Below are 14,793 nucleotides of genomic sequence, written 5' to 3' on the forward strand. Positions count from 1 at the left end.
TGTTGGTTTTGACAGACGGAACGGATGTAGTTTTGTCTTGTTGGCTTTCCTGCCGCATGTAAGTGAAGTGTGTCGTTACATTGAGAGCTGATGTTAATAAAGCCATCTAAAATTGCATTAATGTTTTTTTTTCTTTAATTAAATGTAGAAATAATCGTGTTTCTTCGTCTCCCCAAACATATCTTACTTTATCATCTGCCAGTTAATGTGACTACAAACGAGCGTGTGACGTAGTATTGGTCAAAACGTGCGACGTATATCCGATCTTGTAGCTTATTCGCAAAACCTGTTTCCATCGCCAAATACGCTTCAAAAACCACCCCCTCCAAGCGTAAAAACTTTTTTGCGAATTTTGGGCCTTTTTGCGAATTTCTGGCGTTTCCATTCCATTTCTTTTTCGCAATTCTTGGAAATTCGAATAAAAATAGGTGGACGGAAACCACCCACTGTATTCTTTATCCTCTGTGAAGAATGACTATTAGTGCTGTACTGATGAGCTGAGTAATGTACATGAGCAATGTACAATGTCTTAAAAATGTGAGCTTTATTTATAATTGTATTTAAATCTGTCATTACTCTACGTTTTATGAAATACAATACTGTATTATGGAATGCTCTTTTTCCTTGTTATAATACACAACAACAGAATTTTTGTTGTTGTTTTCTTAAGGAGGCTGTATCATATTAATGCCATTTCCAATCTTTTTAACAGGAAAATATGTCGAGAGAGTGTTTTAAGCTACGTCGACATCTTATGTGTCAAAAAAAAGAAGAAGTGTTATTGCAATTGATCTTTTGAAGCTCACTGGTCAACATGTGGATTTTAAAGGAGCACTTAGCTTGATTCAGGTCGCCGGACAACGATGCATCTACATTTATTTCAAATTGTAGGAATTAAAGCTAACTGTGATACAACTAATCGCATTGATTTGAAGGTATCACCCGGAGCCAGGAAATGAAGTTAGCCCCACCAGGCTTCCACTTGAATAAACACCCCTACTCCCTTCCTCTTTAATTATACACTTCTTTTAATCTGGTGGGACATTTACCAACAAGATGCCCCCTGCGCTTCCTGGTGCTGGCATTTGCCCGCCCTTTTTTTTTTCTTCCTCCCCATTGAGAAGGAGCCGCAACATCGCTACATTGCCTCCGTGGTGCATACAACCTGCACCCGCATGCATTTGTAAAATAAAATAATAACTTTGATTTAGTACAGTTGAGTTGTATTTCACATTACATTGCATTGCATTCACCTTTGAGAATATTTATTTATATGCAAATAATGCAATACAATTGAATTGAATCATTATTTAAAGGGGAAGTCAACCCAAAAATGTTTTTTACGATAATATGTTGTATGCGCCCCCACTAGTCTAAAGCACTGCATTTTGATTAATATTGCGTTTGTGGAATATGAATTAAGCAGCAAAATCCTCCTATGTTGCTCCATCTCAGGAGGCGGCCATTTTGCCACTTGCTGTTGGCTGAAAATGACATCACAGTTGTTCAGGGCTTACCTCACAAACGTGAGCGTAAAATGGCAGCCCCCGAGGAAGATAAAAATGGGCGGATTTCCCGTGTGTGCGTTTTGTTCTGATGCATCAGCTCTTCTCTTCACACAGGAAGAAGAAGAACAGGCTATCTCAACACAAACGTGATTAGTCGGCATTGCGTAACCATGGCAATGTGGGCACGGTGGGCTTCTAATGTAATGAGCGGCCTCTGCCCAACCCGGATAGAACCCATTTGGCAGGGGTCCGCCAATCTGATTAGAGGGTTGCAACAGAACATGAAAAATGAGGAGTCGCCGCGGCTGCTTGTGAATTAAGTGTGTGTGTGTGTTCCCTCCCAGGCTAATGTCGCCTTATCCATGATTCCATCGCGTACAGCGGCCGGGGCTTTTAAAACAATCTGTTAAGATAAATGGCTGTGTGGAGGCAAACTTTTCTTTTTCTTTCAAACTCACACCCGCCCTTCTCACTTTCCGCAGGGCAAGTACGCCAAGAGGAAGAGCCGCTTCAAACGCTCCGACGGAAGCACCTCGTCCGACACCACGTCCAACAGCTTCGTCCGACAGGTAACATTCCTCTCGCTTGGCTACTTGGACCCTTATCCTGTTGAGTATCACATCACAGGGTCAAGTAAAAGGGGTTGCACCAATGTAACAACAGCAAAAACTGCAACTTTGTCTATGGTATAACACTGATCTTAATCTGCGAATGCTTCCTCAACTCACTCGAGACTAGGGACAAAGTACTGAGAGCATCGTGACTAAACGAAAACAAGACCACTTGGACCAACTGTCTGGACTTTTAATGGGTTCTTTGCACAAATCCACTACTTCCTGAACTCAATACCACGCCTTCATATCCTGTCTTTCATGATTGAACAATCTGATGAATCCAGGTGTGCCTGACCTCAGTAACCACGACGACAATGGCCAGACACACCTGTCCTGGATTAATCAATTTGTCCACTCATGAAATACAGGAAATAAAGGAGTGGTATTAAGCTGTGCAAAGAGCCCATTCAAACTTAGACTAAATGACTTGGACCACGACCAGATGAGTGTTGACTTGAATTAGATTTGGATAGAATGACCACAGACTAAATCCCAATGACTTGTTTTGGACTAAAAGACTTGAAACTTGCGAAAGATTTGGAACAAATGAGCTAGAACTAAGTTTGGCTTTTGACTTGGATGAGATCTTGGGGGGCTTCACTTGGCCCTAAATTACTTTAGACTGGCTAGAGACTTAATTGACTTGACACAGTGACTTAAGATTCACTGCTTCAGACTTGGGATCAAGGATCAGAAAAAATACAATGTATAACGTTAGACTACTTAGGTGAACTCACTTTGAGCTTTGGTCTGAATGACTAATTAATCATGATTTCAACTTGGGCTAAAGTATTTTGAGCCTGAATTGGATTTACAATATAAACTGACATCAGTTTAAGACATCAAGACAAAAACTTGCATTTGCTTTAAACTGGGGCCTACCTTTCTTAAACTTTGGCCAAATGACCACAGACTTCCTTTAGACTTAGACCAAATGAATCTTCTTTAGACCAAAGAACTAACGACATTGACCGAAGGAGTCTGGAGTTATTTTTAACTAGAACAGAATAACTTAGTACAGATTTTTTATTACTTGATTTAGACAAGTTAACTTATGTTGGCTTTAGAATTACTTTTGACCTGCCCTACTCGGACTGCATTATTTTGAATTTGGACTTGGCCACACTTTAGACTATGTTTCTTGATTCATCAGACTTGAAGCAACGGCTACAGATTTTGCTTTAGACTTAGACCACATGATTTTAGGCTGCAAATGAATAGCTCTATACATGTTTTATATTAATTGAACTCAATTGGAGCGTAGGTTGCCTTTAAACCGGGCCAGATTATTTAAATCCTGCTTTTCACTTGGACTAGGACTATTTTAGCAAATGATTTTAGGTTTGGATGAAATTATTTTGGACTAATTCAGACTTGTTTGGAACTAGAATTAAATGTTGTAAACTTTGGTGTTAGACTTTGATTTGGTGACTTTCTGACTACATTACTTGTAGTCATTTAGTTGGATTTTGATAATACATTGACCAAAGGCCTTGGAATTTAGGTTGGGTTTAGACTTTGATTAGACATTTTAGATCTGGACTGATTTGGACTAATTAACTTGGATATTGGCATGGGCTCAAATCGAGTGACCTCATGTGAGCTTTTGGCGCCAAACCAAACTAATGACTTAAGACTTGAATCGAATGACATGTGAGAGTTGTTCATTCTGGTTTATAGCGGGACCTGTTGCTTTGGCATGCACCTGACTCCCTGTCTTTTCATATGGAAAACACCACCACCACGCTTGTAGACACCCTATAGGTTGTGTACATTCACTCCATTTTCCATTTCTCTTTGCTCAAAGCCAGGCCCCGTATAGGCTTTACTGTATAGTCTCACACACACCTACGCATGAGCATACTCATTCAAACACTCACACACACAAAATCAACCGTCGGCGGAGCTGGCTGGTACACCGGGGCTTGGTTTCTATGGCAACCAGGCCACTGAATCTCCCCGTGTGCGAAGCCACAGTGGGATGGAGATGCGAGGGAGACGACGCTCTGTTTTTGTGCGTGGGCGCCACCGCGGCCTACGTGTTTGCGTAGCCTCGTTCGCGCGTCAAGTTCAACAAAAACACGATGAAGATGACTGTCTGCCACAAATGCTGCTGATGTGTGCTGCGCTTTCCTCGGCAATGACATACTGTGGATGCAAGGGCATGTGATTTTGTACTACCGATACACCGATAGTATAAAACCATTCACATTCATTTATGACTAAGAATAATTTTACTACAAGACATGTACAGTGAATTCAAAGATTTGTTTCTAAATACATGTTTTAAGATAATTGCTAAAAACACGCAAAGACTGAGAAGTCTGTCATACTCATTTGTGATGATACAGTGTAATGTTAAACAGTTTTTCACCATTTCAGTTTCCCAGATTTGTTTCCATAGAAAAAAACGTAGCCCAGTGACACATTACGATGCAGTCCATAATTTCTACCGCTACTGCATGTAGTTAGCTAGCTAGCTATGCCTACACGCAAAAATGCATCTTTCTTACTGGTATGTATTTTGTGTTGCGTACAGCACAGCAGTGGTATATAGCTAGCAGGAAATATGTGCTTAAATATTTGTCCTGTGAGCCACAGGCTGAATGGTATGTGCCGCTGTGTTAATAGACGGTTGACTTCCCCTGACACGACGAGGAGGCAGAGGATGATGAAAATGACGGCGATCAGGGCAAAGAAATTAGTGAGTGTCTCTAAAAACAATTAAAAACTATTATGGTCTCCTACTCACTAAGTGGCCACACATTATTTCCCCATCCCATTCCTAAACCCGGGGCAACCCTGTACGCAGTAGCCAGAATCAGCAGCCCTGAAACTGCGTTAGATTTGTTTTCCAACTATATAAAAAAATATTCATAAATGACTAAGTTATCTCACTTCAAAGGAAAAGCCTGATTTGGGACAAAATTACAAGAATTTTATGCAGAAAAATGTCATTGTGTAAAAACTGGGCATGCATAAAAAAATTATATTGTTATGACTTATGGACTTGTTTGAGCCTCTAACTATGTCATATGAAATATTCAAATTAGTCTTTTATTTTATATCTATATACAGCATAGTTAGTCTTGCTATTAGCATAATACTGCTATTATTGTCCATAGAGGACATTAAAAAAAAGACGTTTTTTTAAACTATATATGTATAGATAGGTCTGATGCCAGTGAACATTTTGAGCGGTTGAAAGTGAAAAAAATATTCATAAATGACTAAGTTATCACACTTCAAAGGAAATCCCTGATTTTGGCAAAAATTACAAGAATTTAATCAAAACAAAATAACGTCCACGGGTTAAACATAAAAAAATATTTTAGACATAGTGGTATTTGATTGGCAGCCGACAGTTCAATGGAGCGTCATTTAAGCGCATTCAGCGGACAAGCCAACAGTTTTCCAGGGCAAAGTGGATGGCCGGATTTTGCACGATTTTGAAGCCTCATTTGAAATACTTGGTATATATTTCTTTTATGATATTCAAATTTCGCTTGGTTGTTAAGAACACTCTTCTCTGAAGGGTGACAACTTTAGTTTTTTAGTTTCAGCCTCAGTCATAAATGCAGGGGAAGGAAGTTAGACCAAATCAAGTCTTGGCATGCAATGTCTAAAGCAGGGGTTCTCAAAACTATTGTGGTCAGAGACCTCTCACAGGGGAAAACATTTTCCAAGGACCCATCAACACCAATTAAACACAATTACTACAGTCGCCCCTAAATGACATAGGAATTCTGTTTTCAACGTTCCAACCCACTTATTGTTGAAATTCCATATTTATCGTCACTGGCTGACATGTACCACCAACAACATAGAAGGAAGAGAGTTTGAGATCCACTGGTCCATAGAGTTGCAGGGTGCTGTTGTCAGTGGTGACACGTGAATCCCAGCAGAGCCCCAGTTGCTACTAAGTAAGACCAACTGGTAGATCTCCCTTCTTTCACCCTCGCCTGCTGACTGCGTTGTCATCCGCTATGGGTGGCTGCTGATTGGGTCACAGGTTGCCCTCTAGTGGACACCAATCCAAGCTGTAGATTTCATTTCATTTCATTTTTTTCTTTCGACCTCCATTAGAATAAAACCAGATTATATTGGACTTGGACCTGGTATAAATGACTTGAAACTTCAGGTTTTTTTTGGAGCTGGACTAAAGACCTGTTTTAGACAGCACCCAAAAAGTTTTGGACTTGGACAACTTGACTTAAGACTCGAAATTGAAATAACTTTATATTTGATTAGATGATTTGATTTACATCTGCTAAATGACTTGGTACTTGCGTTAGACTTTTGACTTGGGCCTAATAACTTAAGACGTACATTAGATTTGGGCCAAAAAATGAAAGATTTGCTCTAGACTTGTAAAAAACTGCTTAGAACCTGAGCTAGGTTTAGACCTGGACAAAATGGCTTTTGACCTGCTTTAGACCTGATGTTTTGGTCCAGATGATTTAGGATTTGAAATTGAACAATGACCACTTGCTTTAAACAAAGGACTTTGAATTTGTTCTGGGATTTGGATTTCTTAAATTAAGACCTATCCTAGACCTGGACTTAGGTCTAATGTCTGAAGACTTGATTTTGGGATTAAGAGTTGGATTTAGATTGGGACTATATGATTTATGAGTTTTATCACGTCTTTGTCTGAAGTTTAGACAAAATTACATTTTACCCCGAGATGAACGTTGATTTGGGTGATTGGTGATCGGCCGATCCCTTAAAATAAAATCAATCTTGTCAACCGATAGCATTTCCCTCCGCAGAGGTCTGAAAAAATCCGCCACTGTCCTCTTCTGCTGTGAGATGACTAATAGGCTTTGCTTTTTGTATTGTTTCACGGGCGCTGTTCAATGTTTTACAGCAAAACAAGATTGGAACATTGAAGGTGTATGCTGTTGGTTATGGAACAAATCAGGATCATCATAAATCAGGATCGTCAAGTCAGACTTTTTAAAGATGGAGGATCGGTGATTGGCCCAAAAAATTGTGATCGGTGCACCCCTAGTTAAGAGCTTTAAATGACTTGGGGCACACTTTGGACTACGGTAAATGGCTTGGATTTACAACTTGCAACTAAAGACTCAAGATTTGAGCCATATGACTTTTGAGTTGTAACAGGTGACTATGGATTGTGACTACAAAAAAATCAATTCGATCAACTGCTTTTTAGAATTGTTTCAGATTCCAACCAAATGTCTCCAGATTTGAACCAATGGTCTTTAGTCTCTTATTTGTGGAATTTGTCTGCAGCCAGTTGTTTAAAAGTGGTCCTGGACAGGGTTGTGTGTGTCCATAAGAGATCAGCAGCAGCAGAGTGAGTGAGTGAGTGAGCTGCAGGGGGGAGGGGGGTTTCCCTGGGCGCTGCCCCATCCCATCCAACGTCAGCTGGGGCATTGGATGGCTGACGGCTGCATACCAAGCCTCCTCCTTGGCCTCAGCGCACTTACGTCCCTGTTCCTGCCGGGCCCGCGGCTAAATATATTTCCCCAGTTTGCAAATGTAGCACAAGTCCTGCAACCCGACCCCCATCCCACTGGCTCCAGTTCCCTTCCTTTACACAAGGTTCACGTTCCTTTGGGTTGTGGAGGTATACGGGCGAGTGCGGTGGGGTGGGCGCAAAGGGGCTGGAGGTTAAGAGAACGTCTCCTGGTTTTCTCACACACACTGCACTTTTTTCTGGATTTCTCTGCTCATGTACACTTGTCAAACTAACACGCACACACGAGTTGCCACTTCACACACACACACAAGGTCTGTGGACTCCGGCACTAACCCTCCCCCCACCCCCCTGGGTCGGCCGTGGTGAGGAGAGTGTGGCAAAGGAGACATGGAGAGGACTGAGCGGATTCAGCGGCCCGCCGTGGTAAGAAGAATGTTGTAGAATTTGTTGGACTAACAGCGTGTGTGTGCCCAGGCCTTGGCGGGTGCCTTTTTTGCTCTTATATGAAGCAACTCGGGTTGGAAATATCAATTTGCCCCACTGCTTCCTGATGGCACCGTAACTCTGGGTCAGCGGCTGGCTTTGTAATTCCATTTTGGGTGTACCACAGCTGCTGGGACGGCTCTGTGTTTTTAATTTAGACTTCCAGTCGCAATGGTTGTGTCTAGTGCTATGCGCACTGGCCAGTCAGCCTTCCGGCTTGGCACTGTGGCCATTTCATGGGGAGACTTTCCACTCTGTTTATGCATCGATCCAACCAATCTGGATGTTGGTGGTGATTTTTTGGGTGGAAACTTCAGTCATTTGTAATAAAAGCATCATAAACTAAACCGATTAAATTATTCATTCAATTCATTTTACATTGAATTTATATTCATAGACTGAATGGTCTATATTTTATTTATTTTAATAACACAATTAATTTAAGATCAGTATGCAATCTAATATTATTTTCCTACAAATCTTGAATTATAAAAATATATACTTGATAAATGTCATGTCAAAGTAATTAGTCATACAATTTCACAATTAGGTAATCTTCCTACTTTGCAAGATGAATTTGTTAGTTTCTTCAATGAAAGTTGGATGTTACAGATTCAGTTGATGTTGTATTTGCTTTAAAACACAAATCAAATTGCCCCCAAATTACACTTTTACAACTAACAACTTAAATCACTTTCTATTGTGCTTTAATAATGCTTTTACACTTGGCTTTATACAATGCATTTGCTTTATGAATTCTTTATATCTGTATATCTGATACTGTAGCTGCATCCAAAATTGTACAGAAGAAATAATGCTCAGTTTTTATTGACATTGTCAATTTAAAAATAATAAATATATTATTGTGTTTTTTCCGTGGTGTGCAACTATAGTATACTGCATCATTCAAGAGCAGTTTTTAATAGTTTGTAACCTTATTTGCCTTTTGGATACAGCTTTTTAAACATTACATGGTAAATAGTAGACGTTTGTAAAGAAGTGGCAAATGAAATTATGTTTTCATATTTATAGCATTCTCATGGAAAAAAAGGAAACAAACTTGAACACATGACTCACATCTCCAGTGACCTCCACACCCTTCAGACTTGGTTGCCATGGCACCGTTGTGACAGAGCAAATAAAGATGGCTGCTCTCAGCCGCTCTCCTTGTGTTTTAGACGCGATTAGTTTTTGTCGGTTGCTTTTTTTCCTCGTGTGGCATCCAGGCACTCCAGTCTTGTCATTCGGACCACTTCTAAGCACAAAACAAAGAGGTTGTTTTTACTTTAGAATACTTTGCTCTTGAATATCATGGCAGCAAATTACCCTACGTGGGTGTTTGCGTTCAGTGGCTATCATCATCATCTCTATGGACGACTGCCTTGTGTTAAAACCATGCATCACGTGCCTCACTGCTGGCATTCATTTTTGGACTGTACTCTACAGAAAACAGAATTAAAGATGACTAACATCAATTCGTAATTGAGTTGCTTGAGATTTGGACCAAACATTATCAGACTCGGACTAAATGACAGTTTCAGACTTTGATTGCATGATTGTTAATATTGATAATGATAAATGACTTCAAACTTTACGCTGGAGCTTGAAGACCAAGACTAAATGACTTCATAGTTGCATTAGACTTGGGCCAATCAACTTACTGTATGACTGTAAGACCAAAAGCTGTGTGACCCGGACTATGGAAATGACTGAAGGTTTGCCTTTAAGCCAAATGACATTGACTGGACTAAATTATGCTACATTTTGACCAAATGTTTTTAACTTGACTTGGTGTCTTAGGACAGGGGTGGGTAAACCTGGTCCTCGAGGGCTGGAGTCCTGCAGGTTTTGGATGTTTCCCTTCGCCAACAGAGCTGATATATGATCAGCTCATCAGCAAGCTCTGTATAAGCCTGATAACGATTCTGTTGATTGGAATCAGCTTGTGTTGGAAGAGGAAAACCTGCAAAACCTGTAGGACTTCGGCCCTCGAGGAACAAGTTTTTCCACCCCTGTTTAAGGACTTGCTTTAGACCAGGGATCACCAACTCTGGTCCTAGAAGGTACCTATCCAGCATGTGTTGGATGTTTCCCTCCTCGAACGCACCTAATTCAAACGATCAGGATCGTTATCAGGCTTCTGCAGAGCTTGCTGATGAGCTGATTTTAGGAATCAGGTGTGTTGGAGGATTGAAACATCCAAAACGTGCTGGATAGGTGCACTCGAGGACCGGTGTTGGTGACCCCTGCTTTGGACTCACACCAAAAGCCTCCAGACTGGGATTAAATGACTTTAGTCTTGGACCTAATGCCTCCAAAACTAACTTTGGACGTAATATAAGACTGCAAGATCAAAAACCAAAAGACTTGGACTAAATGACATAAAACTTTAACAGGACTGACTGTAATGCCAGGAGCCTTCAACTTGGACCTCATGATTTAGATTTGGGATAAATTATGATAATTTGGGTTTGGGCCAAAAGCTTTGAGACTTGGATTAAATAAATTTAGGTCTGGATCGCATGCCTTCGGACTTGCTTAAAACGGACCAAATTACTTAAGGCTTGAAACATGGACTAAAAGACTATAGACCTGCTCTAGACTTGGATCAAATGTCTTCCTTCTTTTGGGCTTGTCCAGACCAGAAATAAGACAATCACTTGGCTTTATAACCCAGTTTGCATACTGCCAGGTACCTTAAACTCTGTAACGTATTTTGTACAAGAAGGAAACAAATATTTAACGATGTAGAGATCTATAGAGGTGGATTTGGGAGGTTCCTTGGCAGTGCCTCATCTTGTCCCCTTTAGTCTTTCAATCCAATCAATCTCTTCAGGTTCCGGAGAAAGCGCCCATAGGTACCGTGAATTAATTTTTCCTTGTCGCGCAGTGACAATGTTTCTCGACCCTCATTAGCCAAAGCCCTAGTCCATTTGCCACCGTGCCCTCTCTGCTGAGCCTGGCGGTCTCCCTCCCCCACTCAGTTATTCAATATCACTGCTAAGAAGGTGCGAATGCATCACAATGCATGCAACTCGTCTGACAGACCACCTCCCTTTTTCACCATTCTCTGGATTATTCCCACTATGTTAATGTTCAAGGCCATTAAAGCAGATTTAGTGTGATTGATTATTTCAAACACATTCAAATTCATCCACCACCATCCTCAAGTTTCCCATCTCCTCCTCCACACGGATGCAGCTGAGGTGGTTACTATGACACCGTGGGGGTCTCAAGCCTGGCGGCGGCCAATGGCAAGCCGGTTCAGCTGTCACATGACCCACAGCTATTTTGAACAGGGAGCTGTATGCGACGTGAAGCAAGCGGCTAAATTAGAGACACAGCCCCAGTGACATGAGGGTGAGAAGACGAAAGGGGGAGAGAGAAGAAGATTTAACGTCTGATTGGTTGATTTGAGTTCCTGGAGGCTTTTGTTGTTTTGTATCCAATAGAGTTTCTCATTTCTCTAGGCACCCCGGATACCTCCCACGTCTCAAAAACATGCAAATTAGGTTAATTGAAAACTCAAAATTGTCCATAGCTGTGCATGTGATTTATTAAAAAAAAAAAACTGCAATATTTAAAAAATATTGGTTTTGAACTTTTTGGGAAGCGATGGGTAGGAGAGTTAATGTTTATCAGCTTTCTTTGTAGGGGTGGGCGTGTGGGGGTAAAAAGTGATATGATGTTTTTTTTTTTCTCAATTGCATTTCAGTGGGCATCATTTGTATGCATATTTTCACTATTCATATGCTGGCTCGATCACTATCTTACTATCCCTAGTACTTTACTTGTTAATTACATTTTTCACTGGGGATGGGTGGGGTAGGGTCTAATGCTGCTCCATTGGAAATTTCAAACTTAGAAACAACTCAAGTGACAAACAATCACCAGTAGATGGCAGCAATGCATCATTGATATGAGATCAGCCCAGTTTGTGAATCAGCTGGGAGAAACGGCTGCAATTTGTTCAACGTACCTTTGTTCTACTGTTGATAATAAAAGAACGTAAAAAGGAAGAATACTTTTTTTCCTGGTTAAAGTAGAGAGTCTGTTCTTTCTTTTGGTAGATTTGGTGTGTGTATATATATATATATATATATATATATATATATATAATAATTTACCAGAATATCCTGTGGGTCTTGAAAAAGTCAAAACGCTCTAAAATGGCTGGCAGTGTTTCATGAAGTGATCTTGAAGTTATTGCTTTAGAATATGGATGGCTGGACAGCAGCCTCATTTTTTTTTGGTGTTACACGACTCAACAAGCTGCATGACTCAAACATTTGTCAGTTATTTCAGACGTCATCCCAGGGCCTTTTATTTTGGTCCGAGGTCAGCCATTAGAATCTGCGTTGAACTTCCCGTATGGTCGGGATGCTCCCAGAGGATGAGTCAGGGCTGGTCAGCGAGGGCGGCTGGTGCCATCCTCATTACATGCGCTGAGATGCAACAGGAAGTGGGGACAGTGTGTGGCTAAGCATGTATGTGTGGAGGAACACCGGGAGTTAGCGAGGGTGCCGTCGCCCCGGCAACAGGGAGTGTCTACATGCAAGTCTGCCGAGCAGCACAATGCGACAGGTGGCTGAGCCAGAATCAACACTCTGGTGTTTGTCGTTTGGTTGGGAATTGCACAAAGAGAGATGAGGATAGTCATGAAAGGCAGCGCGGAACATCAAACATACACACATGCGAAAGCACTCCTCACACACACATTGTTGTTTTTGCCTCCTATAGCATCCCCGAAGCATCCAGTAACCAAATCCTCAAAGCTGCCAATACAATAACTTGTTTGGACTCGGATCCCATTCCTCATTATAATAACAATGCTTTTACACTCATGCCTTACACAGACATACAGAAATCCATTCCACACTTAATAGTATGTACACACGCAAAAAGCATGTCAGGTGCTTGTTTCTTTCCAGTGCCTAGTCCCAAATACAGTTGGTGCGATATTATGAGTTGAAGTCGTTCTGGGACTGTGATCACAATTGCTATAAATTAGATCCATCTTCTCCATTGAAATGAATCAAAGTGCCATTAATTCATTGCAAGTCCCCACCTCACCTCCTCAATGTACAACATTTTGGGGGTGAGGTTTTTAATAAAGAAAAGTAGCACATTATTGTATATAAGTATAAGACATTACAAAACAATAAAAGATTTTGTAAAGAAAGCATCTGTGATTTTTTGCTTCATTACACCTTACAAAACCAGTTTATTCATTATTTATTGTTATTATGTTTATATGTTAATTTTTTACAATACAATAATATTTCTCTATTAATTTTGTTTTTTTGTTTTTTGTTAGTTGAGGCAGATCTAAGGAATTTTAATTCATTTCAATTGTATACACATTTTGTAAACCCCGCTCCATTGTGTGTTCAGGGTAGGTGTCCTGCTATTTAGCGGATTTAATTTTCCAGTCATAACAAAATGTTGTTACTTATTTTAGTATTTAAATCCACTCTTAACCAATAGGTGGCAGCACATGATTGTGTGCTGTGTGAATTTGAAAGGAGTAGAGAAGACAAGAGAAGTTTGAAAGGAGTAGAGAAGACAAGAGAAGTTTCAAGAGAAGCCTAATTTTTGCTGAAGAGATTAGAGTTTATTGAACATTGCAATCCTCTATCATCCTGCGTTTTACGTCTACAGAAAGCATTGGCTGATTTTATCATGTATGTTTAGACATGATTATTGATGTATATTGTGAGATAAGTTAAGTATGTTAGTTTGGAAAAAGGGGATTTGTTTACTCTAAAACCAGGGATCGGTACATGTCATTGTTTTTTTTAATATCCAGTGCTCTTCTTGGTCTCTCTGTGTTTGGATTATTTTAAAGTTTGTTTAAAGACCTTAAAAAATAAGTGCCGTAAAGGCTATAAAAACATATCGATATCGTGGATTTCACTTTTTGCGGAGGTAGTCTGGTAGGTGTAGATGCAGATTAAGATTAATGTTTGGTCACAACACAGCACAAATTAAAGTCGAAATTCAATGTAGCACAGTATCGACCTGAAAACACGGACCTAATCGAACATCATTGTGGTCACAGCATTGAAGATGGCATTTCAAATATGACACGTGTGGATGACTTGCCGGCAGGGAATTTGTTCATTGTGGTTACATATGGCTTATGTCATCTTTTGTGCGCTCTCACCTCTATTTTGGAGGCCCACACCTCATGACTCACTTGTTCTGCTTGGCGCACTCAGCTGTCGGCTCTCTTGTCAGCACCACCTACAAAGCACTGGGGGCCTAAAATGAAAGAAAAAAAAAGAAGAAAAACAATGAGTGGCGTTATATAAATTAGACTCTTAAACACAGCATAGTAGAAGTTCACGCTGCAGCAGAAGTGGGTCGACACGTTTGGAGTGGGATGGGCATATGGTCAGTGGCGGGGAGTCAAGTTACCCTGCATGAAAAATATGCACTCACTGGACACTTCATTAGGCACACCTAAACAATTATTATGTTGACATATACTGAGTATGTATGACTTTTTTTTTTTTTAATAAATTGGATTGCACTTATTGAGATGGGTTTTTAATATTTTGTTTCCCCTACATAACTGAGAAAGCCACTTTATTGATACAGCTCTTGTATTGGCTTTCAGCAGAGTGTGCAGGTCTACCTAATGAAATGTCCAGTCCTTGGGCCATTACGTGTATATGTGTGTGTAGTGATGGTGTGTACCTGATGGCTTATCTGCATGGTTGACTCTACCTTTTGT

At 40.4% G+C, this 14,793-nt stretch overlaps 1 protein-coding gene and 1 long non-coding RNA gene across 6 annotated transcripts in view; one reads left to right on the forward strand and one right to left on the reverse strand.

The window, feature by feature from the left end:
- LOC147182316 (uncharacterized) overlaps positions 1-14,793 on the reverse strand; it is a 38,208-nt gene that overhangs the window by 3,508 nt on the left and 19,907 nt on the right. For all 3 annotated transcript variants that reach the window (XR_015095565.1, XR_015095483.1, XR_015095523.1), the window contains exons 8-10: positions 14,254-14,318; positions 9,132-9,309; positions 1-2,114 (exon numbers count right to left, since the gene is read on the reverse strand). The exon at positions 1-2,114 is cut by the window's left edge and continues 3,508 nt beyond it. This is a non-coding gene — a long non-coding RNA (uncharacterized LOC147182316). The remainder of the gene's footprint in view (positions 2,115-9,131; positions 9,310-14,253; positions 14,319-14,793) is intronic.
- cacnb1 (calcium channel, voltage-dependent, beta 1 subunit) overlaps positions 1-14,793 on the forward strand; it is a 36,467-nt gene that overhangs the window by 2,786 nt on the left and 18,888 nt on the right. For 2 of the 3 annotated variants that reach the window (XM_086077307.1, XM_086076097.1), the window contains exon 2: positions 1,991-2,077. In XM_086077307.1, coding sequence (XP_085933433.1) covers positions 1,991-2,077 — 87 coding nt within the window. Of the gene's footprint in view, positions 1-1,990; positions 2,078-7,899; positions 7,995-14,793 lie in introns of those variants that run through there. The other variant, XM_086076916.1, reaches the window with a different exon arrangement.

Source organism: Leptonotus elevatus, chromosome 1 (genome assembly GCF_054856555.1).
Source record: "Leptonotus elevatus isolate MCC_2025b chromosome 1, RoL_Lele_1.0, whole genome shotgun sequence".
Classification (NCBI taxonomy): domain Eukaryota; kingdom Metazoa; phylum Chordata; class Actinopteri; order Syngnathiformes; family Syngnathidae; genus Leptonotus; species Leptonotus elevatus.